This window comes from Manis pentadactyla, chromosome 14 (genome assembly GCF_030020395.1).
Source record: "Manis pentadactyla isolate mManPen7 chromosome 14, mManPen7.hap1, whole genome shotgun sequence".
Taxonomy (NCBI): Eukaryota; Metazoa; Chordata; class Mammalia; order Pholidota; family Manidae; genus Manis; species Manis pentadactyla.
This window is the reverse complement of record NC_080032.1, coordinates 80,087,810-80,112,599: the sequence shown is the minus strand read 5'-3', so window position 1 is coordinate 80,112,599 and position 24,790 is coordinate 80,087,810. Positions and strand designations below refer to the sequence as shown.

The 24,790-nt window shown below is 36.3% G+C and overlaps 3 protein-coding genes across 8 annotated transcripts in view; 2 read left to right on the top strand and 1 right to left on the bottom strand.

Moving 5' to 3' along the window:
* The window catches only part of KRAS (KRAS proto-oncogene, GTPase), a 35,796-nt gene extending 29,704 nt beyond the window's left edge, over window positions 1–6,092 (top strand). For both annotated transcript variants that reach the window (XM_036889546.2, XM_036889547.2), the window contains one exon: window positions 1,654–6,092. In XM_036889546.2, coding sequence (XP_036745441.1) covers window positions 1,654–1,770 — 117 coding nt within the window. In that variant the 3' untranslated portion in view covers window positions 1,771–6,092. The remainder of the gene's footprint in view (window positions 1–1,653) is intronic.
* A 251-nt stretch (window positions 6,093–6,343) lies between these two features.
* On the bottom strand, window positions 6,344–13,280 carry ETFRF1 (electron transfer flavoprotein regulatory factor 1). Of its 3 annotated transcripts, none has more exons than XM_036889550.2 (3): window positions 13,155–13,280; window positions 7,339–7,426; window positions 6,344–7,257 (listed from the first exon to the last, which is right to left on the bottom strand). In XM_036889550.2, exons 2-3 carry the CDS (start codon window positions 7,387–7,389, stop codon window positions 7,036–7,038), a joined length of 273 nt encoding a protein of 90 aa, XP_036745445.1. In that variant the 5' UTR covers window positions 7,390–7,426; window positions 13,155–13,280; the 3' UTR covers window positions 6,344–7,035. The 3 variants fall into 3 exon arrangements, with proteins under 3 accessions (XP_036745445.1, XP_057347725.1, XP_036745444.1); XM_057491742.1 differs by having other exon boundaries at window positions 13,167–13,280; XM_036889549.2 differs by having other exon boundaries at window positions 13,151–13,274.
* A 34-nt stretch (window positions 13,281–13,314) lies between these two features.
* DNAI7 (dynein axonemal intermediate chain 7) overlaps window positions 13,315–24,790 on the top strand; it is a 76,461-nt gene continuing 64,985 nt past the window's right edge. Inside the window, exons 1-2 of one of the 3 annotated variants that reach the window (XM_036889540.2) lie at window positions 13,368–13,447; window positions 16,201–16,218. In XM_036889540.2, coding sequence (XP_036745435.2) covers window positions 13,445–13,447; window positions 16,201–16,218 — 21 coding nt within the window. In that variant the 5' untranslated portion in view covers window positions 13,368–13,444. Of the gene's footprint in view, window positions 13,448–16,200; window positions 16,219–24,790 lie in introns of all 3 variants that reach the window. The other 2 variants (XM_036889541.2, XM_036889543.2) reach the window with 2 other exon arrangements.

Below are 24,790 nucleotides of genomic sequence, written 5' to 3'. Positions count from 1 at the left end.
CCCCTTCTCTGGGTGAATCAAAAGCATGTGTTGGAGCAGTAATGACACCAGAAAGTGGGGAAGAGCAGTGAGTGCACTGTCGGGGCCTTATGGGGGGCTTTATTCACTAGTGTTCAGATCAGTAATATTGATTTTTATCCTACTACCATTTGTTTAAATGTGAGCAGGTTTCTCATTTACACTGTTTACTTCTTTAAAAATATTGGTAATACTTTTCTGAATTTTAGATGTGTTGTGAAAATTACTTAAATGTAACCTGAATGAAAATGCCCTTAATTAGTTTTGTTATTATTTTGAAATAATACAGGAGGTCTTAGTAATGCAGTAAAGCAGAAATCATGTCACTGTTAAATTTTCAAATTTTAAATTATTTTGAAAATAATATAAATTAATGTTTTTATATGATTATGCAACAAAGATGGTTAAAATGAATTAAAAACCCAATTTTCCTTGTTGTTAAAGTGGCTTTATTTATACTTTATTTTTTGGGTATTTGTTCCTAAGATTCCCTCTAGGGTCTAGGTTTGATCATTAGGGTAAAAGGCTTTTTTAAAAAAAGAGTTACTACTCAGTTGAACCAATTAAAAAATACGTAGAGAATCACATTTTTTAATTTTTAATTTTGCTCTTATATTTGATTTTTTAATAGGGATATGACAAGAATTGACATACAGTGATGTTGTATGATATTAGTATTATAGGGTTAAAATCTTTCCTGCTATCACTTTAAGAGCACAATTTTTCAAACATTCTGAATGATTGGTTTGAAAATTACTCTGACTTGAAATCATTTTTAGTCATTGATTTAGATACCTTAATTTGGTCACAAATGGACGTAGGCCAAAAATGACCAAATGAAAATTTCTTTGAAGATACATTAGCCTTTATATGGCAAGCTTTTGAGTACTTAGTATACTAAACAGAAACTTAAACAATAATAAAAGAGAATCCTCTCCAAATTGGTAAACTACACAACACTGAAATGATTTAGCTCAGTTCTTCACAAATTAGGGCTATTACATTTTTCAAAGTAGGGTGTCTTGTGTTGACGTCACTTTAGATTTCTTTCTTACATGATAAGTATATGAACTGAAACTTAATACCTCATATATATATTACCTGGAAACTGAAAGTGTATTTGAATACTGTTTGGTAATATTTTAAATCTAACAGATTGAAGTATTCGGCCAGAACTCAATTACTGTTACTGTAAATATTTATGAAAGTAGTATATGCTTGCATGGCTTATATCTAATGTCTACAAACTAAGGGATGATTGAGTTTCAATACATATTCACACATACACACACAAATGCATTTGGATTTTCGTGACTGAAGTGTGCTAATATGGGAAAGTTACTAGCAAATTATGTTCTGGGAAAAAGTCATTTGTTGAACATATTAAGAATTTTGTGCCATTGATTGTCATTGCCTTTTGTGAAAATCAGTGTTCCCATTTGTAATGCTGACAAATATCCATGAAGAAGACATTTAAGAATCCTAAAATCTGATATATATTTGTTACCCACAGAGAAAGATAAAGTGCTTTTATTCTTTCTTAATATTAATGCTTTCATAAGTAATATATCCTGTTATCTGTATGCCTCAAACCATCATACGTATTCACATTTTAATATTTGTTATGTATTTCAGGGTGTCGATGATGCTTTCTATACATTAGTTCGAGAAATTCGAAAACATAAAGAAAAGATGAGCAAAGATGGTAAAAAGAAGAAAAAGAAGTCAAAGACAAAGTGTATAATTATGTAAATACAATTTGTACTTTTTTCTTAAGGCATACTTAAGTAAAAGTGGTAATTTTGTACATTACACTAAATTATTAGCATTTGTTTTAGCATTACCTAATTTTCTTTCTACTCCATCCAAACTGTTAGCTTTTATCTTGAATGCTTATTTTAAAATGACAGTGGAAACTTTTTTCCTCTAAGTGCCAGTATTCCCTGAGTTTTGGTTTTTGAACTAGTAATGCCTGTGAGAGACTGAATACCTGAGATTTCTGTCTTGGGCTTTTTGGTGCATGCAGTTGATTACTTCCTATTTTCCTTACCAATTGTGAACTTTGTGGTGAAACAAATTAATGAAGCTTTTGAATCATCCCTGTTCTGTGTTTTATTTAGCCACGTACTTGGATTACTAATAATAACTTCAGTTGTGATTTCATGATTGGTTTTACTGAAACATTGAGGAAACATGAATTTATGGATGTCGTATAGATTCATCTTGTAGGCATCATGTCCTATAATTTCAGTCACCCCTAATGAATATAAAGTTACACTGTTCACAATGGTTTCCTCCCTCTTTCCACTGCTATTTGTCATAGTCACGCTCCCAAAAATACTATATTTTTTCTATAAAAAGGGGAAAAAATGGAAAAAAATAACAAGGCAATGGAAAACATTTAAAGGCCATGTACTTTCCACATTAGATAAATTCCTATAGTACTCTGAATAGCTTTTCCTGTTGAGGCAGTCCCAGTATGTAATGCGAATTATAGCAACCATTTTGGGGCTATATTTACATGCTACTAAATTTTTGTAATAATTGAAAGAATTTTAACATGCATAAAAAATTCTCATAGGAATTAGAGTTTCCCTGTGCCCTTTCCTCTTTCTTAACATAACTTTAAGTCTTTTCTTGAACTTCAGTCTGAAAATAGTTTTAATTCTGGTAGTGATGTGAAAGATTATTTGGGCCAGTTAGCTTAGTAGGTGTTAAAGAGACCAAGGTTGCAGTGGTCGCCCAGGCGGGAGCCTTTGAGCTTCACTGAGAGTTTCCCAGTGTGGACTGCGCCCCTGTGGTCATTCAGTGTTGTCGTGCATTGATTGGTCAAAAATGGGGACTAGGAGAGGTTTAGATAGATACACTTCTCACTGTGTGGTGATCCTCCTGACAGGGAACGTCACTCTTGTTTTGAAAACAAAATTTTAAAGGAATTATTTTAAATGAGATTTTGGTGTGGGGGTGGCAAGGCTAATTTTTTTTGGACAATGAAGTAAAAAACTCAAAATCTCCAATATTGCAGGCTAGTTCTCAGGACTGGCTAAAGTAACATTTCATAAAGACTTTACAAGTCTGGTCATATTTTAAGAGTATCTAATGCTTAAAAAATAGATGATTTAATACTAAGAAAATGATCCTTTCAGTGCATTTAAAATGTTACTTTAAAATAGTTGAAGAGATGGTATGTTGAGGTGAAAATATCACTGGACTAGGAGGAAGGTGACTTAAATTCTAGTTATTTGTCTTTTTCAACTCTGATTTTGGGCAAATCACTTACTATTCTATCCATTTCTTCATGTTAAAAGAAGTCATCTCAAAGGCTATTTCTAGCATTACAATTACGTGATTCACATTGAGTTTACATAAGGATGCACCTATTTGTCAGTCTCAGCACAACCTGTAACTTTTACCTGTGTTACCATCTTCAGTGCCAGTTGTAGGCAAAATTGTGCAAGAGGTGAAATTTATTTTGGAATATCCAGTTTCAGGACTTCTCTCCCATTTGAGTGTTATCTTGCCTGCCTACCCTCTACATGCCCATGACTCAGTGCTTGTTTTCTGAGTATTTCCAATTCCCCTAATCTCAAGATTTATTGCTCTTTTGGGTATGGGTATCTCCATGAAAGCTTACCATCACATCACACCAAAATGTCCTACATCTTAATTCCTCAGGCTCAACATAATGGACAGAAACTGTAATGGGATTTGACCTAACAGCTAATTTTCAGGTGGTGGCTGAAGCCATTTAATCTTGCCCTTTCTGAACATCATATGTTCAAAATGATCATATAACAGCACTTGGTCCATTAATGACCACATAGGAATTGTCATACCTGCAATGAGTAGACAAAAACCCTATTCAATGGAAGGAAAATTTAAAAAAGGGAGTGAAGAAACAGCTCCTTAGATAACTGCACTAGGACTAGCCCTGGAAGCAACAATATATTCCATTGTTTTAATAACTAAAATCTTACAACGAAAAATTCTTCAAAATGTAATTCATAAAGGTTACTTTTAGCAGAATTCATTTATTCAAGAAATATTTGAGTGCCCACTAGATGCCAGGGACTACACAGGCACTGGGGATATTACGGTGTCCCCAAACAGGGGCCATAATCCCATATCCTTAAGTAGTACTTTTATCCTAGAGTGGTCTGTAATATCTTAAGCATTTGGGACATGACCTGCAGATACCATAATGCCTATTTTAGCTTGGCAAAGAAGGAATTTGGTCTCTAAGGTTTCTTCCAATTGTAAAATAATAGTTTTGCTTTAATTCCAATGTAACTTTAATCAATCTACTTTACATAAATCACTTCATTGTTTTAAGGGAGTAAACCTGATTACGTTGTTTTTTATTTGACATAACTATGTGATTCTACTGGAGCAGTTAGAGTACACATTAAGTTGTATGTCAGATAATAATATTAAAATTCCCAGTGTGTAATATCTGGTTTTTCTCTTTATACAATTAATTAAAATAGACTTTTTAGTTAAATATTGAATTCTGAAATAGTTTTGTTATCTGGATATGAATAAACAGATGCCTGGACTAATTCACAGATTTTACTGTGTAAAAATCAGTAAGATTTCTGAAATGCTGTGCTAAACTACAGGTATATGGAACATTATCCAGAAAAGGTGTCAACATTTTTATAGTATTTCCTTTTGTTTCCACACGAGAAAGAAATGGCCATACTTCAGGAATTATAGTGTACCAACTGAGGGATTTTTAGGACTCCTGTATTTTTGATGTGGCTGGGCAACTTTTTATTTAAGGCAGTGGTAATATGAGACTTTTTTTGTGGGAATATTGAATGGTTTGACAAAAGGTTGGTTTTTGTAGAAATCTTAAAACGGGAGAGAGAATCCTAGAAATAACATAAATGTTATCTAATTATTACAGTCTTGTTGAAGTTGAAAAAAATTGCTAGATTACAGTCTTAGACCTTAACATGTTTGTGGAAGAAGGCAGCAGAAGCATGTAGTATAATTTGAGTGAATATTCCAAATTAGAAACTCTAGGCTCTATTTTAACTGAGTCACACTGCATAGGAATTTAGAAACTTTTATAGGTCATCAAAACCTTTACCACCATTGCACAATTTTGTCCTTACATAGAACTGTTGTGAAGCATGTTAAATTGCAGTTTGCACAAATTCATCTCATTTGTATTCGTGATTTTTTTTCTTGTAACCATTCTTTTATACTATACACATTCAGCTTTTTTTGTAGGCAGTTAAAACTATCTTGTCATTTCCATTTGTCAAAAAGTAGTACTTTCTTGATAATTATGTATTAATGATTTTTTTTAAACCCGTAAGTTACTTTGAAGCTGAATTAATATTTAATAACTTATGTTAATATTGGTTAGCATGAAATCTGTATTGAGAAACTAAACAGCATACAACCGGTAGTTGTAAATTCCTTCAGAAAAAAATTATTTCTGAAGATATATTCATATCAGTTCTTGAAGAATAGTCATAACTAGATTAATAATTGCTTTAGTTTAATAGTTTTAAGTGCCTGCTTGGGATGATGACAGGCAATTTAGATGAATTTAGGGAAAACAGAGTTATTACCTGCAGAAATGTCAACTACAGCGGGTCCCACTGCCCGTAGAGCTAACTGGGTTATGTAATGTTTTATCCAAAAGTTTCCAATTCCACTGTCTTGTGTTTTTATGTTGAAAATACTTTTGCATTTTTCCTTTGAGTGCCAATTTCTTACTAGTACTATTTCTTAATGTAACATGTTTACCTGGAATGTATTTTAACTATTTTTGTATAGTGTAAACTGAAACATGCACATTTTGTACATTGTGCTTTTTTTTTTTTTTGTGGGACATATGCAGTGTGATCCAGTTGTTTTCCATCATTTGGTTGCGCTGACCGAGGAATGTTGGTCATATCAAACATTAAATTTAAAATTGACCACTCTTAATTAAAATTAACTTTCAAATGCTTATAGGAGTATGTGCTGTGAAGTGATCTGAAATTTGTAATATTTTTGTCATGAACTGTACTGCTCCTAATTATTGTAATGTAATAAAAATAGTTATGGTGACTATGTAGTGTGTACTTCTTGATGGAAATTTGAAATATTTGCCCCACAATTGATACCAAATAATTTATAAGCCATAGGCACTGTAATATGTGTTAATGAATTTTTTTTGCAGCTTGTAAGTTAGGTATATTCTTTATTTACGAAAGGCACCATGAACATTATGTAAAGGTGTAGGTGTGGCTTAAATTTAAAACCACTGGATTTACATCCACTGCAATGTTAACTCATTTAGAAGTAGATGTAGAACACATATGCCTTTATGACAAAAGAAAAGTAACATTATTTATTACTTTTTATCAGTGAAGGCAATTGATACACAACAGGTGATTTGTTTTAAGGCCCAGAGGGAACAAGCAGAAAAATTAATAATGGAAATAATTTAAAAGGTATGTATGCGGTGCCTATCACTGGCAGGCTGTTTTCTTACTCCATACATATTATTTCTATAACTGCACTTAAATCTTTACCAGGTGCGATTTGTTTTGTAGTGAACCTTGAGTATGTGCTGTTAATATTCCAAAATGAATTAAAAATAAGGTACTCTTTCAGAAGTTAAGGGGAGTAAATGTGCAAGAAATTATTTTGCATACTTAAAATGTATTAAATGGAATTTCCTATCAGTAAAATGAAAAAGTAGGCTAAGATTAACAAAACCCTTTTTAACCTATTAAATTTTTTAAATTAAGTACATATTTTCAGCCAACATTGGCTGCTTGTTAATTTAATTAGTAGTTGGCAGTATTACACAGCTAAATTGCTTTTTTAGTATAAAAATTGAGCATAAAGGGTTGCTGATAAAATTTTCAGTATGTTTAATTCAGTAAAGCTGCTCAGGTATTTTTTTATATGACATGTATATCTTGCCATTCAAGTTAGAATTATTTTTATAATTATCTGGCATATGTGAACAGCTGGCACTGATTTTCAGTCAAAATAGAGTAATAGTGATCAGTTAGTTTTGTTGATATCTGAATAATAGCGCTGTTTCATAGCTCTGTATTTCCTAAGGAAGTATAAGGCTTCTAGCTCTTTCATTACAAATTCACCCCGTCTAATAAGTTCTTTGATCTTCTCTGGGTCCTTCACATCTTTGTTTTTAAGGAAAGCATTCTTCAGACGCCTTTTAAAGTAGTCTGCTCCTTTTGGATAGTCCCGTCCAAGATACAGCAGCTTAAAAAAGAAAATGATGTATTTCTAAAGAATCCATGTCATATAACGACATATTCATAAAATTGGCAACATACTACTTACATTTTTATAAAGATTCAATACTTCTCCTCTTAAAGAATTGGCCATTTTCATTTATCATGGAAAGTATCCACTTTTATACATAACATACCTAAAGAAAAAAATTTTTTGCAAATAACTGCATTGTAGTCTTAAAAAAGAAACAGAAAAGACTTGGTGCATTGGGGAAAGTGTTAACTTTTTTTCATTCAGTTAATATTGACTGAGCACTTTTACTGTTACAGGCAGTGGGATATAGCTATGAACATATCAGATACTTGCTCTCACAGAACTAAAATCTCCAAGGGAGACATCTAATAAGCAAACAAGATTAATTATGAATTGTGCTAAATCCTATGAAGGAAATATAATAGAGAAAATGGATTGTCATAGATAGATAGATATGTAGGTGTACCTTCTTTTATACCAGAGTGGGATGAATTAGAACTAGACTTGAATCCTAGCTACATAATATTGTACAGGTTACTTAACCTTCTTGAGCCTCAGTTTCCTTGTCAGCAAAAGGAAAATTATCTTTGCCTTGCTTTCAGTGTAAGGCCAGATATGTTTGGAGGACACAGAAGATTCCTGGCAAATCTAGAAGGGTGCTATCCCAAGAAAGGCTCAAGAGTAGGAGAAACTGGGTGTGGAAGTCAAGCAGATGCACAGCTAGTGGTAGATGAGTGCTGAAGAGGCTGAGTGAACAGTGGTAAGGGGGTACATGAGGAGCAGGCAGCATCCAGTGGGATGGATTATGCTCGTTCATGTGTCACCTGTATGCTACTGGGAGGGCAGCTCCTGAAAGGTCCCATGACAGCCTAAATGTAGAAAATAATTCCCAATACTTGTTACAGCTGTGGGACTTAAATCATAAAATTCCTAACATCATAAGCATCTAGTTTATAATGTAATGTCATTTATGATCTTCCTTAAAATTATTTAATTCCCATTTTTCCAGTGATCTAGGAAAACTTTCATACTTTATATCCCTCCTTAATAAGCTTTTTATTTTGATACAGTTTGTTTTGCAGAGAGTTGCAACACAGTACTTAAGTATTTCCCCTGAACTACTTGAGAATAAGTTGCTAACATGATATCCAATTAGCCTGAATACTTTGCAGTACCACGCAACAGAAATAGTGTAAGCCACCTATACAATTTTACATTTTCTTACTAGCCCATATTAAATAATAAAACAAGTGGAATTAATTGAATACTTTGTTTATATCAAAAATACTACTTCAGTGTGTCATGCTAGCTACGTTTCAAGTGCTCATAGATACCAATGGCTTATTTGCTACCACACTGGACAGCACAGCTGTAGAGTGTATTTGCTATGAACAAAGACATTTTCCTATAGAACGATTTGACCAGCAGGATCAAGAAATTAACACTGCCACATAACTCCCATCGAATCCACAACCCCTTCAATTTGGCAGTTGTCCCAAACATATCCTTTATATCAAAAGGATCCTTACACAGTGCGATTAGTGTTCATGTCTTCTCAGCCTTCAGTCTGAAACAGTTCCTCAAGATTTCATTGATTTTCATGAACTTGACACTTGTGAAGATCACAGGCCATTTATTTTGTAGAATGTGTCTCATTTTGATGTTATCTCATGGCTAGGTTCATGACGTGCAGTTTGGGTAGAAATACTACAGACATGATAGATTGTTTATTTCACTGCATCCTGTCAAGTGGACACAATTCTAATTTGTTCCATTATGGTTGATTTAAATTTTGATAAGGTGATATTTGGATTCCCCACTGTAAAGTTACTCTATTTTTTCCTTTTGATGTTAGTATTTTGTGGGAGGTAATTTGAGACTATTTATATTCCTGAAAAACCTTTCATCTTGCAAAAAACACATTAAAAATAACAGGATTAAGGGGAAAATAGCTTAGAGCAGACCATTCAAATCCTATGAAACTGTAAACAGAGCACTAATAAAAACTAGAAATTGGTAGTTGGAGAGCTAATTTGAACTACTTGGGTTGCTCTGAGCATAGCCTGACACAGCACAGACATGTTTCAAATGCTCAAAAACAAGACTAACTGGGAATGAGAGTCAGGGACTGGACACTAAGGAATCAAAAGAGGAGGAGGCAGTCCTTGGGAGGATAGATGTGCTTCTGATGATGGATATCCTTAGTATGGTTGTGATGGTTTCATAGGTATATGTATATGTCACATTTATCAAATTGTATTTACATGTGTAGTTTATTGTATGTCAGCTTTACTTCAGTCAGATGGTTGAAAATTGGTGTAGATAATGCTGGCAAAATGCTAAGAGCAGGGCTGCAAGATACAGAGGTACACATGGAAGTAGAGATCATCTAAACCACGAGGCTGCCAATTAGTGGTCAGGGTAGGTGGTTCAGCCTGCTATTAATCAATAGTTGCAAGAACAGGGTGTGCTTCTCTGGGGAGAGATTCCCTGGGTATAAGTAGTTATTTTAAATTTAAAAAAAATATATATATATAATATATATGTATATATATATTATATATATATATATATATATATACTTGAAAGACTGCTGCTGCCAGTAGGACAGACAGCTTAGTGAAGACCTTTTTATTTCTTAAGTTCAAAAATCTATTGCTTGTCTGGCTTTTTCTTAGGGGTAAAAAATTGCATAGGAACCAACATTATTTCTATGTTAATGCTCATATAATTCCCCTATCTACTGGTAGTGTATGAGCTAGTTCACGTAACAAGCATACTGAGGGCAGACGTTAAAAAAAAACTTTTGAATTCATTAACACTGGCTTTTTTACAATTTTGTTTTTCTCCAAATTAATGTTTCCGCCTGCTTTGTCTAATCACTTCTGAACTTTCCTCCAGTCTAGCAATCCTTTTTTGTCCACTTTTTCAAGTGAAAGGACAAAAAGAGTTTTTTAGAAGATCTACATACAGGGTTGCAGTTTATACAGAGCTTCACTTCCTTAGGGTGATCTGAGTGGGCCCTTTATTTGGGGAAACTTCCATGTCAATATCTTAGATCCTTCCTCTTAGGCTTGTTAGATTCCATAGAGAATTTCCCAGTCTTCTGAGGATTTGCTGATTCAACATTAAAAAGTGGAAGAGGAGTGGGAGTACATACATCCAAATTCACTTAAGCTCTGTTTCCAGGGTGGTTCTCACGAACTTAGTGCACGTGAGGACACCCCAGTCCAGAGAAGAGTGTTTTGTCCAAAAATAAACCTCCGTACTTCTATGGGAGCGAGAGTGCAGTGACTTAGAGGTATTTCTTAAATAGCTTTACTTAATCTACTTGATTTACTTTATTTTTCATTTCTAATTCCACTGGCCCTGTTCCAATCTCTTTTGAGAATTATGCAGTATAAATTGGGCTTTTCTGATAAGCTAAGTCACATGCATTCATCTATTTTGCAGCTCCCAAAGTTTTATTGTTGTCATCTCCTCTCATTTGTCCAATTTATTTTTATATCCCTTCACTGGAGATTCAGTGGAGTTTTGGAAAGGAATGAAATTAGATGGGTGTATATAACCTAATATTAACATCTAATCTCATTAAAAATTTTTTTTTTGCTGAGAGCCATTTTCCAGTGTGGTTTAATCTTACTGAAAAATGACTAAGAACATGTGCTTTAAAAATAATATTAAATCTACATACAGTAATTTCAAATTGCAAATTATAGCCTGTTTAATTTCCTGGCAAAGAGCACAGTTTTACTTAATTCTCAATTTGTATTCTGTGAAAGCTTTTAGAGATGTGTTTTAAATTGTCCTTTTTAGCTGTTGCCCTTATAAATAAATTATGCATAATAATTAGCTGAGCAGAAAATAGCTGTTTGCCTAGTGTAAATCTGTCATGTTCTTTGATATGTTAACTTACACAAATTAAGACAGTTTATTATTTTATGTTGCCCTTCAGGCATTTCAGTTTATTAGCCATTGGGAGAAGTCAGTCTCCTTGGGTTTAAATTGGTGAATAGTTTAAGTCACTAGGGACCTGGGGCTGGTCCTTAACCCTTCATGAAGTCACAGAGGTTAATGCTCTTTGTAGTTAGGGACTGAGGGAAGTCCCCTATCATTCTGAGTATTTGAGTGTGGGCAAAGAAGGAGATACAATCCTTATTGACAGCTTTTTTTCAATGATCCTGTGCTAAGGAGTTAAGACTTAACCAATTCCAGTCCTGGGTTAACCAAGAACTGTCATTTTACTAGGAGTTTTGTAGCCTGAAGTTGTTAGTCACTTTTATCCATGCAGTACAGATGCACTAAAAGCTGAAGGAAAACAGGCAAAGAAAGGCAGTGCAATGTTACCATTTATTGGGTTCCGGAGGACTTGACTCAGACAGGTTAAACACATTTTCCCAGACTAGGTAAGCCTAAAAAGCTTCATACAAAGACATATCCAATTCATCAGCACCAAAAGATGTAATCAGAGAGGTAGGTGGCAAGAGATTTGCCCCCAAAGACTGACATTAGCTTGGTCTAGACCAGGCCAACCTAGAAGCAAGATGAAAGGCGATAGTTAATATGTTCAGAATGGTTAGGTACTACACTATCTGAAGGTAAAGAAGAATAGGAAATGGGCCACCTTATACTTAAGCAACTTATAAGAGAGTACTAGAGGTGAAGCAAGTTCATTGGTATAATCTTAGAACACAGTGAGCTGGGGAATACACACAGTACGGTGTTCTAACACATGCACAGCAATTCCCTCTTTCTAGGACAGGTTGGTAGAGTGAAAACTTAACCAAATTCTCTCCCCTAGAGGCCTACAATTAAGGTAATTTGGAATTACTCTAACACCTCCTTAAACTCATTAGTCCTTGGTGACTTAAGATTCTGTATCAAATATTAGCAGTTTGATTGAAAAACTATTTTGAAACAAAAGCTTACTTGCATACCACGCAGCGCCAGAACTCTCTATTAAAGTAGACATTAAGATGTTTTGGTCTTTCTACCAGGGTTTGTAGGTGGAATGTCATAATTTGCAGTCCAGATTTCTGTTACAAAGGGAGTAACATTTTAACCCACAAAGACTAGCTCAGTCAAGTAATACTTACAAAGACACTTAGTCAATGTAGTTGGAAGGGACAGAGCATTTTAAAGAGTTCAAAAAAGAAGTGGTGCTAATGATAATTTTAAAGTATTTTGTATCTTGTCATACTAAAACAGGGAAACAGGGTTTAGGTCCTAAAATCATAGAGAATTCAGTTAGGCTTTGGAAGGAACCTAATTTCTTAATCATTTCTAGTTTTTTCCTGTTGGTCAAAGTTGCAAGTGTTTATTCGTGTGAGAAGACTGAACTTCAGAAGGTTGTGCACTGGTTAATTAGCCTGTGACCTAGGGCAACAACTTTATGAGCTTTGCTGGGCCTCGGCGACCTTCAACTGTAAGGAATACGTGAGCCAGTAACTGCCTCGAATAGTTTCCAGTTCTTATTTATAACATGCTTTGCACAGAAACTGAACTGAACTATGTGTAGAGAGAGAAATTCGAAATTCGAAGGTCATTTCGAAGTAGCTCCAACCCTCTTGGAGCCAATTTATTTACCTCTAGATATCTAAATGGCCAGTTGAGCCCCTCCCCTAAGAACTGGTGGCCCAGGCAGCCCTCCTGGCTCTCAATCACTTGACCCAATCGCGCAGCAGGCGGCTCCTTGTTTCTCGAAACCCCCATAGAAAGTTTCGCCCCAACATACTCCAGGAACATAGTGAATAACAGAACAGAGACTGTCAAGATCAGAAGACGCTCGGAAGCCCTTTCCCACACCCGGTAGTTCGCCCAAAACACTCGATCGCATCCAGATCCCAGGATCCGGAAAACAATAGAACTCCCCGACGCCTGCACTCACGCACTTCCCGGCTCACCACAGCCGTAAAGGCCTCCGACCGTGTCGACCCCTCCGTCCGTCAACCGCAAAGCGAAGCGGTGGGGCAAGGGGTTGGGTAGGGCAACCGCTCAGGAAGGGGGGCGGGGCGCCGCCCGGAAGAACCCAGTGCGACCGCGCGGGCCCGTACGTGAGGCTCTGCGTTCTGTCCCCGGGGCGCATGCGGGCGGGGCTTGTCGTCATGACAACTCAGGAGCGTTGGTCCAGACAACCCTAAACTGCGGTGTTGCCGACTCTGGACGTGGTGCTTTCCTCAGTATGGTGAGCGGGGCAAGTGGGCGAGCCGGGTGAAAGGGAGGGCATTGATTCTTCTTCACCGGTGTTAAATGATGTAGCAAGAGCCTGTCCCTTGTTAGAGGGGAGAGGATCGGTTTAAGAAGAACCTGCCCTGCGGGGGTTCGGCCTTCGGATGTGTAGCCTTCCGATCCGGGTTGCAGCGGACAGGTGGATCCCAAACCGGTTTCTGTACAGCAGACGATGGCTAATGCTGTCAGGATGTTTCTTAATCCCGCATTGCTACTAGGCTTAAAAACTGGTCTCAGCCTGGTAACTTAAGTAATGATAGACGTTCCCATTGAATCGCTTTTTTTATTACACCTTTATGGAAATGCGTTTTTATGCCTCCTCAGCAGATGATTAAAAGCTATTGCAGTTTGCTCTGCTCCGAAAAATTATTTTATATGGGCTTTTGTTGTAATATAAATGTTTTATGATTTAAGGTCCTAAGCCTGCCCTGAATTTTTAAGCATGATAAACTGCTCGTGCTTTTCTGCACTCCTCAGCTGTCCCATCTTCAAGAACAAACCAACAAGTAGCTATGAGATTATCTCCTTTACATTTGCTTAAATGTGATTTCCCTTTTCATCTATGGGTAAATCCAAGGGGGTAGAAAATGTAATTAGTTAATTATTTAATTCATTAGTTAAGGGAAAATACGGAGTTTATTCTTTGTGCTTGGTGCCAGGTAGAAAGACAAGGATACAAAGATGACTATTACAGCCCCTCCCTGCTGTGGAAAACAGACTAACCAAATTAATTACAAAACAGTTTTATAATTGTAGCAATTGAAGCTACTACAATGGAGTAACAGGGAGTCAGAAATGATTAAATTGGAGGCGGGAGACAGTGGGTAGGGTGCAGGAAGGGAAGAGCAAAGCTTTTCAAGCTGTGTTTTAAATTATGATTATGAGTTTACCAGAAGTGGGGGGAAGAAAAGGGAGTGGAGAACGTTCATGTCAGGGGGAACAGAACCTAAAAGGACTTTAAGCCGACTTAAAACGGATGATAAATGGAGAGAACAATAAGCACCTCTTTATTATTTTCCAGTGGGACACAAATTTCTTCTTAGATTGTCTAGAGTGTCTCAAAATGTACCTGGAACATTTTCTTCTAACACCTGGAATGCTTGTTAAAACACGGATTCCAGGAACAGCGTGGACTCCAGTTCTATTGTATTAGTTTCCTAAAGCTGCCAAGTAACAAAGTACCACAAAGGAAGTGGCTTACAGCAATAGAAACAACGTTTCACAGTTCTGCCAGCTAGTAAATGGGCTAGTAAGTGACATCAAAGTGTCAAGAGGGCTATGCTCTCTCTGCAGGTGCTGGGGAGGGATCTGCTAAAGCCTCGCTGAGAGCTTCTGTTAGTTCCCTGGCTTGTAGCAACATTAACTCCATTCTGTACATGGCGTTTCTCCTTCTGTGCATATCTGTGTCTAGATTTCTCCTTCTTATAAGGACACCAGTCATAGTTCACTGTGAGTCAAGTAATACGCATTATTAACCAGTATCCCAGGTGCTTCTTAAGCCCTCTGAACTTTGAGAACTACTGCACAGCATGACGCTCTTCTGAGCAGGAGGGGTGAAGAGAGGTGCTTATCCGAAACCTGTTTCACATTAAAAGCACTAGTGAAAGGTGGTAGTTTGGATATATTTAAAATATGACTACTTGAGAACAGAGGCAATGCTATTTACCTATTCTGCTATATCGTACTTACTTCAAGATGGAAGAATGTTAACTATTAATTGATAACAAATATGGTAATAAAAATAGAACCCATTTATAAAAATTGTATGAGCACAAAATCTCTACTATTCCTCTTTATATCATTTCCAATATCTCAGAGTGCCTTTTGTATAAGTCATTAATAAATATCTGTTGAATGAATTGATGAAATATATGTACTTTTCAAGAAGGCATAATCTACTTTGTGTCAGTTTTAACATTTATAGTTTGTACAGGAATAACCTTAAGCTTGAACAGGTCATTTCTTCTGTATAAGGCTTCAAATATAGAAAGTGTATAATCTTATAGTTATATGGTCTCCTACAAATTCCTTACCAGAAAACTGATGGATCATGGGGCTAATCAGGAAATTTCAAGGAGTGTTATCAAAAACTACACATAAGTGTAAATGTTTACTGCAATACTTTTTATTTGGAAAGTGTACAACTTTCCAAAATAATATCCAGAAAAGAATTGATCTGCTTTCAGACACATTGCTGAATAGAATCATTTTATCATAGCTTTCCTGCTTTAAATAACTGATTCTTTTTCTATAAAATCGAATTTTACAGAAAGATTATTTATTTATGAGAGCATCCCATACTTTCAGACTTAACATTAGTGCCAATACTTAGTCAATGCCTTATTGTTCTTTGGAACCCTTTAAATAAGGGCCTTCTTGACTGGTATTCTGCTTAGTGATAGGACATTTCATTAAATGTGGATTATAGAATGATTGTTGTAAGAGTGCAACATTTACTTATAAAGGATGTTTCAGTGGGTGAACTATTTTTAGCTTTTCCTAGACTTGCTTTTTGTTTTGTCTGTATTCTTATTTAAAAGACTTCTTATTTGGGGATTTACAGAAAAGTTGCAAAAATGGTACAAAGTTCCCCTATACTCTTTACTCAGATTCTCTGAATTTTAACATGTCACATAATCATGGTACTTTGGTTAAAAATGCCTGAATTTAAAAAAAATGTATCAATTCTTTTATGTTTCCAACTTTTAGGGTCGCAAAGCAAAAAAGGTAGGTAGAAATTATTTCTTTAAATAGTTTTATAAGCACTGACATTGCATAAATAGAATTCTAAAGCATTTTTTTAGTTAATTTTATTATAGTTGATAGAATTTACTAAGCTTACTTTTTAGTCATTTGTGCTATTTAAATCATGGAATAATCCTTTACAATAACAGGGCATATTTAAAATTTGACATAAAAAGATACTTCTAGTTTCACAAAGACTTTTGAAAATAGCCTTTAATTTTACTTGTGCCTAGATTTGAGGCTGTTTTATTACTTGTGTTCTAGAAAACACTGGATTAGGTACCCCTTTTCTTCATTCCAGATAAACATAAAAATAAAGTTACAAAACCTGCTATGACTTAAAAGTGGATCCTGGGTAATATGTCTTTAAATGGGTTCCACGGTGACACACACTTGATTTTGTTTGTGCTTTGTAGAAATTTTAGTTTAATAAGGGATGTATGGAATGCCTTTTTCTTTCTTCTCTTAATAGACATACTTTCAGGCAGAGATTATAATCTCTTGACTGGCAAGCCAGATTTAGCTCACAGACATATTTTGTTTTACCTAAAAAGCTTTTTAAAAAAATCAATTGCCAAACTATTTTCACACACAAATGTGACCTCCGTCTATTCTTGAAAAATTGGAACTATGATGACCTTAGGTGTATAGTCTGTAAGGCAACAGGTGGTGAGGCTGAGTAGCAGGCATTGCTTCCAGATGGGCATAAACTCTCATAGTTTGCCATAGTCCTGAGCTTGACCAAACTCTGCTGTTTACCTACCTAAGCTGAGTAGGGATTTGGGTTTGGAATGCCAGCTTAAAGGTGTATCAGAGGTCCCTTCTCTGTAAATTTCCCTACTATTCTGTCTTGTGAAATCAATTATACCCTCTGTGTTCTTAGAGCACATGCATTCATACCTATCTTAATTATAAACCCTTACATCATTTTATTGTACTACTTATAACTGTGGACTGTTCAAGGTCAGGAGCATATCCTATTTATTTTTATGTCTACAGCATTTAGCACAGAGCCTGACACATAATAGAAATTCAATTAACATTTATCTAATGAGTATGTGAAAATCCTTTACCCTCCCACGTAAAAATACTTGGACCCTTGACTCTTTAGAAGAAATGCTTATGTAAATGTATATTCAATATTTATACAATGAAACATTTCTTCAAGATATAACTCTTCAGTGCCTTCTATGTTTGCTTCTGTTAGTCACTCAGACCCACTACCAACGCAATGCTGTTTTAGGGGCTGTGGATATAAGAACAAAATTTATGAAGCCTCTGGACACATTCTTACAGGGGAAGTATGCTAGAGGGCTACAATATTTGTATGTGCATCTAGGTATTTTATTGGTTTGTGTGGACATTCAATTTTGCTTTAGATTGTGAAATCTTAGAGGCATTGTTTTAAATCTGAAAACTCATTGTTCTAAATGATTTTGGTGATTAATCATGTATGCATGGGTGCTAAATAAATACTTTTGGAATCCTTTGTTCAGAGTGTTGTTTCTCTTAGAAAACGATGAGACGCATCCTATGATACTTGAAACCAACAGGAGGAAGTTACTCACTTTTTATTTTTTATTTTTTATTTTTATTTTTTTTTATTGAAGGGTAGTTGACAACAGCATTGTATTACATTAGTTTCAGGTGTACAACACAGCGACTCAACATTTATATACATGATATTTCTAGGTACCAGGTATCACCATACCAAGTTGTTACAATATCTTGACTATATTGCTTATGCTTTACATTACATCCCGGTTACTTATTTATTTTACAATTGGAAGTGTGTTTATATATATATATATATATATATATTGTGAGGGCATCTCTCATATTTATTGATCAAATAGTTGTTAACCACAACAAATCTCTGTATAGGGGGGTCAATACTCAATGCACAATCATTAATCCACCCCAAGCCCAATTTTCGTCAGTCTCCAATCTTCTGATGCATAACGAACAAATTCTTACATGGAGAACAAATTCTTACATAGTGAATAAGTTACATGGTGAACAGTGCAAGGGCAGTCATCACAGAAGCTTTCGGTTTTGTTCATGCATTATGAACTATACACAGTCAGTTCAAATATGAATACTCATTTGATTTTTAAACCTGATTTATATGTGGATACCACATTTCTCTATTATTATTATTTTTAATAAAATGCTGAAGTGGTAGGTAGATACGAGATAAAGGTAGAAAACAGAGTTTAGTGTTGTAAGAGAGCAAATGTAGATGATCAGGTGTGTGCCTGTAGACTATGTGTTAATCCGCGCTAGACGAGGGCAATAAACATCCATGTATGCAGAAGATTTCTCTCAGAACATGAGGGGGGAGGTTCTAAGCCTCACATCTGCTGCTCCCCATTTTCTCACCAGATGGCCCCCTGCGACTGTGCCTGTCTTAGGTTGTTCCTCCCTTGAGGAATCTTACCCGTCTCTGGCTAACCAGTCATCTTCCGGGGCCATACAGGGAAATGTTAAGTTGGTAAGTGAGAGAGAAGCCTTATCGTTTGAAAAGGTTAGCTTTTTACTTCTTTGCATATTTATGCCCTGTGGCTTCTATGCCTAGCATTTGTCTTGAGGTGTCTTTACCACTTGGAAGAATTATGATACTCGGTAAATTCGACATGTGGCACGAGTTCTATTTAAAGGTTGTGATTAGGTAGGAAGAAGAAAAGCTACAGAAGTAGCAGGCAGAAGAAAACCTGGGAAGATTGATTATTTCTTTGACATATCTTCTTGTAGAGTAACTTCAGCATGGATAGGTTTTAAACGACTAATTAAATTGTGCACACACATTAACATAATAGGAATATAGTTACCTAACCAAAGCATACCTGTAGTTACCAGCCATCTCCAGTGAAACCAAGAAAACCAGTTAGGCACCTTAGGCATTTGTGAAAACTTATCTATGATATGGTGGATATTGTCTGACTGAACTTAAACAGTCTGAGAGAATTCAGATAAACTAGAACACCCCATTCCTGGGGACTGTTCATATCCCATATGTTCTTTTAACGATAAATAGTCTGTGGTTGTAAGATTTTGGAGCGCTACAATTTGCACTTCTCCAAATTCTTGGTTGAGTTCCAACAGTATAGATCCAGTCAAATTTGTTGTTTTACTGTATGCACAGGCCAGCTTAGATATCTCCTTCATCATTCCCATGGCAAGTCCAGGAACTGGTGGGATGAGTGCATCTACACCTGTGACAGTGCGTGGATCTTTGTTGAAGTTTTTTTTTTTTTTTTTTTTTTTCTGATCATCTTCTGTCGTGAGTCTTCCCGAGAGTGCTGATGTTGGAAGTTCTCTTTCATATCGTATCTTAGTTCATTTTCGGGGTAGCCAAATTAGGCTTTGATCCTCTGTATAAACACAAACAGACCCTTTGCCTACACTTTTATATGTCCTGCATTTTTTTTTTTAATCATTAATCTACACTTACATGACGAATACTTTGTTTACTAGGCTCTCCCCTATACCAGGTCCCCCCTATATACTCCTTTACAGTCACTGTCCATCAGCGTAGCAACCTGTTGTAGAATCACTACTTGTCTTCTCTGTGTTGTACAGCCCTCCCCTTTCTCCCACCCCGCTATGGATGCTAATCTTAATACCCCCCTACTTCTACCCCCCTTATCCCTCCCTACCCACCCATCCTCCCCAGTCCCTTTCCCTTTGGTACCTGTTAGTCCATTCTTGAGTTCTGTGATTCTGCTGCTGTTTTGTTCCTTCAGTTTTTCCTTTGTTCTTATATTCCACAGATGAGTGAAATCATTTGGTATTTCTCTTTCTCTGCTTGGCTTGTTTCACTGAGCAAAATACCCTCCAGCTCCATCCATGTTGCTGCAAATGGTTGGATTTGCCCTTTTCTTATGGCTGAGTAGTATTCCATTGTGTATATGTACCACATCTTCTTTATCCATTAATCTATCGATGGACATTTAGGTTGCTTCCAATTCTTGGCTATTGTAAATAGTGCTGCGATAAACATAGGGGTGCACTGATCTTTCTCATACTTGATTGCTGCATTCTTAGGGTAAATTCCTAGGAGTGCAATTCCTGGGTCAAATGGTAAGTCTGTTTTGAGCATTTTGATGTACCTCCATACTGCTTTCCACAATGGTTGAACAAGTTTACATTCCCACCAGCAGTGTAGGAGGGTTCCCCTTTCTCCACAGCCTCGCCAACATTTGTTGTTGTTTGTCTTTTGGATGGCAGCCATCCTTACTGGTGTGAGGTGATACCTCATTGTAGTTTTAATTTGCATTTCTCTGATAATTAGCGATGTGGAGCATCTTTTCATGTGTCTGTTGGCCATCTGTATTTCTTTTTTGGAGAACCGTCTGTTCAGTTCCTTTGCCCATTTTTTAATTGGGTTATTTGTTTTTTGTTTGTTGAGGCGTGAGAGCTCCTTATATATTCTGGACGTCAAGCCTTTATCGGATGTGTCATTTTCAAATATATTCTCCCATACTGTAGGGATCCTTTTTGTTCTATTGATGGTGTCTTTTGCTGTACAGAAGCTTTTCAGCTTAATATAGTCCCACTTGTTCATTTTTGCTGTTGTTTTCCTTGCCCGGGGAGATATGTTCAAGAAGAGGTCACTCATGTTTATGTCTAAGAGGTTTGTGCCTATGTTTTCTTCCAAGAGTTTAATGGTTTCATGACTTACATTCAGGTCTTTGATCCATTTTGAGTTTACTTTTGTATATGGGGTTAGACAATGGTCCAGTTTCATTCTCCTACATGTAGCTGTCCAGTTTTGCCAGCACCATCTGTTGAAGAGACTGTCATTTCGCCATTGTATGTCCATGGCTCCTTTATCAAATATTAATTGACCATATATGTCTGGGTTAATGTCTGGATTGTCTAGTCTGTTCCATTGGTCTGTGGCTCTGTTCTTGTGCCAGTACCAAATTGTCTTGATTACTATGGCTTTATAATAGATCTTGAAGTTGGGGAGTGAGATCCCCCCTACTTTATGCTTCTTTCTCAGGATTGCTTTGGCTATTCGGGGTCTTTGGTGGTTCCATATGAATTTTTGAATTATTTGTTCCAGTTCATTGAAGAATGTTGCTGGTAGTTTCATAGGGATTGCATCAAATCTGTATATTGCTTTGGGCAGGATGGCCATTTTGACGATATTAATTCTTCCTAGCCATGAGCATGGGATGAGTTTACATCTGTTAGTGTCCCCTTTAATTTCTTTTAAGAGTGACTTGTAGTTTTCAGAATATAAGTCTTTCACTTCTTTGGTTAGGTTTATTCCTAGGTATTTTATTTTTTTTGATGCAATTGTGAATGGAGTTGTTTTCCTGATTTCTCTTTCTGTTGGTTCATTGTTGGTATATAGGAAAGCCACAGATTTCTGTGTGTTGATTTTGTATCCTGCAACTTTGCTGTATTCCGATATCAGTTCTAGTAGTTCTGGGGTGGAGTCTTTAGGGTTTTTTATGTACAGTATCATGTCATCTGCAAATAGTGACAGTTTGACTTCTTCTTTGCCAATCTGGATTCCTTGTATTTTTTTGTTTTGTCTGATTGCCGTGGCTAGGACCTCTAGTACAATGTTAAATAACAGTGGGGAGAGTGGGCATCCCTGTCTAGTTCCCGATCTCAGCGGAAATGCTTTCAGCTTCTCGCTATTCAATATAATGTTGGCTGTGGGTTTTTCATAGATGGCCTTTATTATGTTGAGGTACTTGCCCTCTATTCCCATTTTGCTGAGAGTTTTTATCATGAATGGATGTTGAACTTTGTCAAATGCTTTTTCAGCATCTATGGAGATGATCATGTGGTTTTTGTCTTTCTTTTTGTTGATGTGGTGGATGATATTGATGGACTTTCGAATGTTGTGCCATCCTTGCATCCCTGGGATGAATCCCACTTGGTCATGGTGTACGATGGTTTTGATGTATTTTTGAATTCGGTTTGCTAAAATTTTGTTGAGTATTTTTGCGTCTACGTTCATCAGGGATATTGGTCTGTAGTTTTCTTTTTTGGTGGTGTCTTTGCCTGGTTTTGGTATTAGGGTGATGTTAGCTTCATAGAATGAGTTTGGGAGTATCCCCTCCTCTTCTATTTCTTGGAAAACTTTAAGGAGAATGGGTATTATGTCTTCCCTGTATGTCTGATAAAATTCCGAGGTAAATCCATCTGGCCCGGGGGTTTTGTTCTTTGGTAGTTTTTTGATTACCGCTTCAATTTCGTTGCTGGTAATTGGTCTGTTTAGATTTTCTGTTTCTTTTTGGGTCAGTCTTGGAAGGTTGTATTTTTCTAGGAAGTTGTCCATTTATCCTAGGTTTCCCAGCTTGTTAGCATATAGGTTTTCATAGTAGTCTCTAATAATTCTTTGTATTTCTGCGGGATCTGTTGTGATTTTTCCTTTCTCATTTCTGATACTGTTGATTTGTGTTGACTCTCTTTTCCTCTTAATAAGTCTGGCTAGAGGCTTATCTATTTTGTTTATTTTCTCGAAGAACCAGCTCTTGGTTTCATTGATTTTTGCTATTGTTTTATTCTTCTCAATTTTATTTATTTCTTCTCTGATCTTTATTATGTCCCTCCTTCTGCTGACCTTAGGCCTCATTTGTTCTTCTTTTTCCGATTTCGATAGTTGTGACATTAGACCGTTCATTTGGGATTGCTCTTCCTTTTTTAAATATGCTTGGAGTGCTATATACTTTCCTCTTAAGACTGCTTTTGCTGCGTCCCACAGAAGTTGGGGCTTAGTGTTGTTGTTGTCATTTGTTTCCATATATTGCTGGATCTCCATTTTGATTTGGTCATTGATCCATTGATTATTTAGGAGCGTGTTGTTTAGCCTCCATGTGTTTGTGAGCCTTTTTGCTTTCTTTGAACAGTTTATTTCTAGTTTAATGCCTTTGTGGTCTGAAAAGTTGGTTGGTAGGATTTCAATCTTTTGGAATTTACTGAGGCTCTTTTTGTGTCCTAGTATGTGGTCTATTCTGGAGAATGTTCCATGTGCACTTGAGAAGAACGTGTATCCTGTTGCTTTTGGATGTAGAGTTCTGTAGATGTCTATTAGGTCCATCTGTTCTAGTGTGTTGTTCAGTGCCTCTGTGTCCTTACTTATTTTCTGTCTGGTGGATCTGTCCTTTGGAGTGAGTGGTGTGTTGAAGTCTCCTAGAATGAATGCATTGCATTCTATTTCCTCCTTTAGTTCTGTTAATATTTGTTTCAGGTATGTTGGTGCTCCTGTATTGGGTGCATATATGTTTATAATGGTTATATCCTCTTGATGGACTGAGCCCTTTATCATTATGTAATGTCCTTCTTTGTCTTTTGTTACTTTCTTTATTTTGAAGTCTGTTTTGTCTGATACCAGAATTGCAACACCTGCTTTCTTCTCTCTGTTGTTTGCTTGAAATATCTTTTTCCATCCCTTGACTTTAAGTCTGTGCGCGTCTTTGGGTTTGAGGTGAGTCTCTTGTAAGCAGCATATGGATGGATCTTGCTTTTTTATCCATTCTATTACTCTGTGTCTTTTGATTGGTGCATTCAGTCCATTTACATTTAGGGTGATTATTGAAAGGTATGAATTTATTGCCATTGCAGGCTTTAAGTTTGTGGTTACCAAAGGTTTAGGGTTAGCTTCTTTACTGTCTTACTGTCTAACTTAACTCGCTTGTTGAGCTATTATAAACACAATCTGATGATTCTTTATTTCTCTCCCTTCTTATTCCTCCTCCTCCCTTCTTCATATGTTGGGTGTTTTGTTGTGTGCTCTTTTTAGGAGTGCTCCCATCTAGAGCAGTCCCTGTAGGATGCCCTGTAGAGGTGGTTTGTGGGAGGCAAATTCCCTCAACTTTTGCTTGTCTGGGAATTGTTTAATCCCTCCTTCATATTTAAATGATATTCGTGCTGGATACAGTAGTCTTGGTTCGAGGCCCTTCTGTTTCATTGCATTAAGTATATCATGCCATTCTCTTCTGGCCTGTAGGGTTTCTGTTGAGAAGTCTGATGATAGCCTGATGGGTTTTCCTTTGTAGGTAACCTTTTTTGTCTCTCTGGCTGCTTGTAATACTTTGTCCTTGTCTTTGATCTTTGCCATTTTAATTATTATGTGTCTTGGTGTTGCCCTCCTTGGATCCCTTGTCATGGGAGTTCTGTGTACCTCTGTGGTCTGAGAGGCCATTTCTTCCCCTAGTTTGGGGAAATTTTCAGCAATTATTTCTTCAAAGACATTTTCTATCCCCTTTTCTCTCTCTACTTCTTCTGGAATACCTATGATTCTTATATTGTTCCTTTTCGATTGATCACTCAGCTCTCTTAAAATTCTTTCATTCCTGGAGATCCTTTTATCTCTCTCTGCATCAGCTTCTCTGCGTTCCTGTTCTCTGTTTTCTAGTCCATTAATGGTCTCTTGCATCTCGTCCATTCTGTTTTGAAGTCCTTCCAGAGCTTGTTTTATTTCTGAATTCTCCTTCCTTAGTTCTTGCATATTTCTCTGCAAGTCCATCAGCATGGTTATGACTTTTGTTTTGAATTCTTTTTCAGGTAGACTGGCTAAATCTATCTC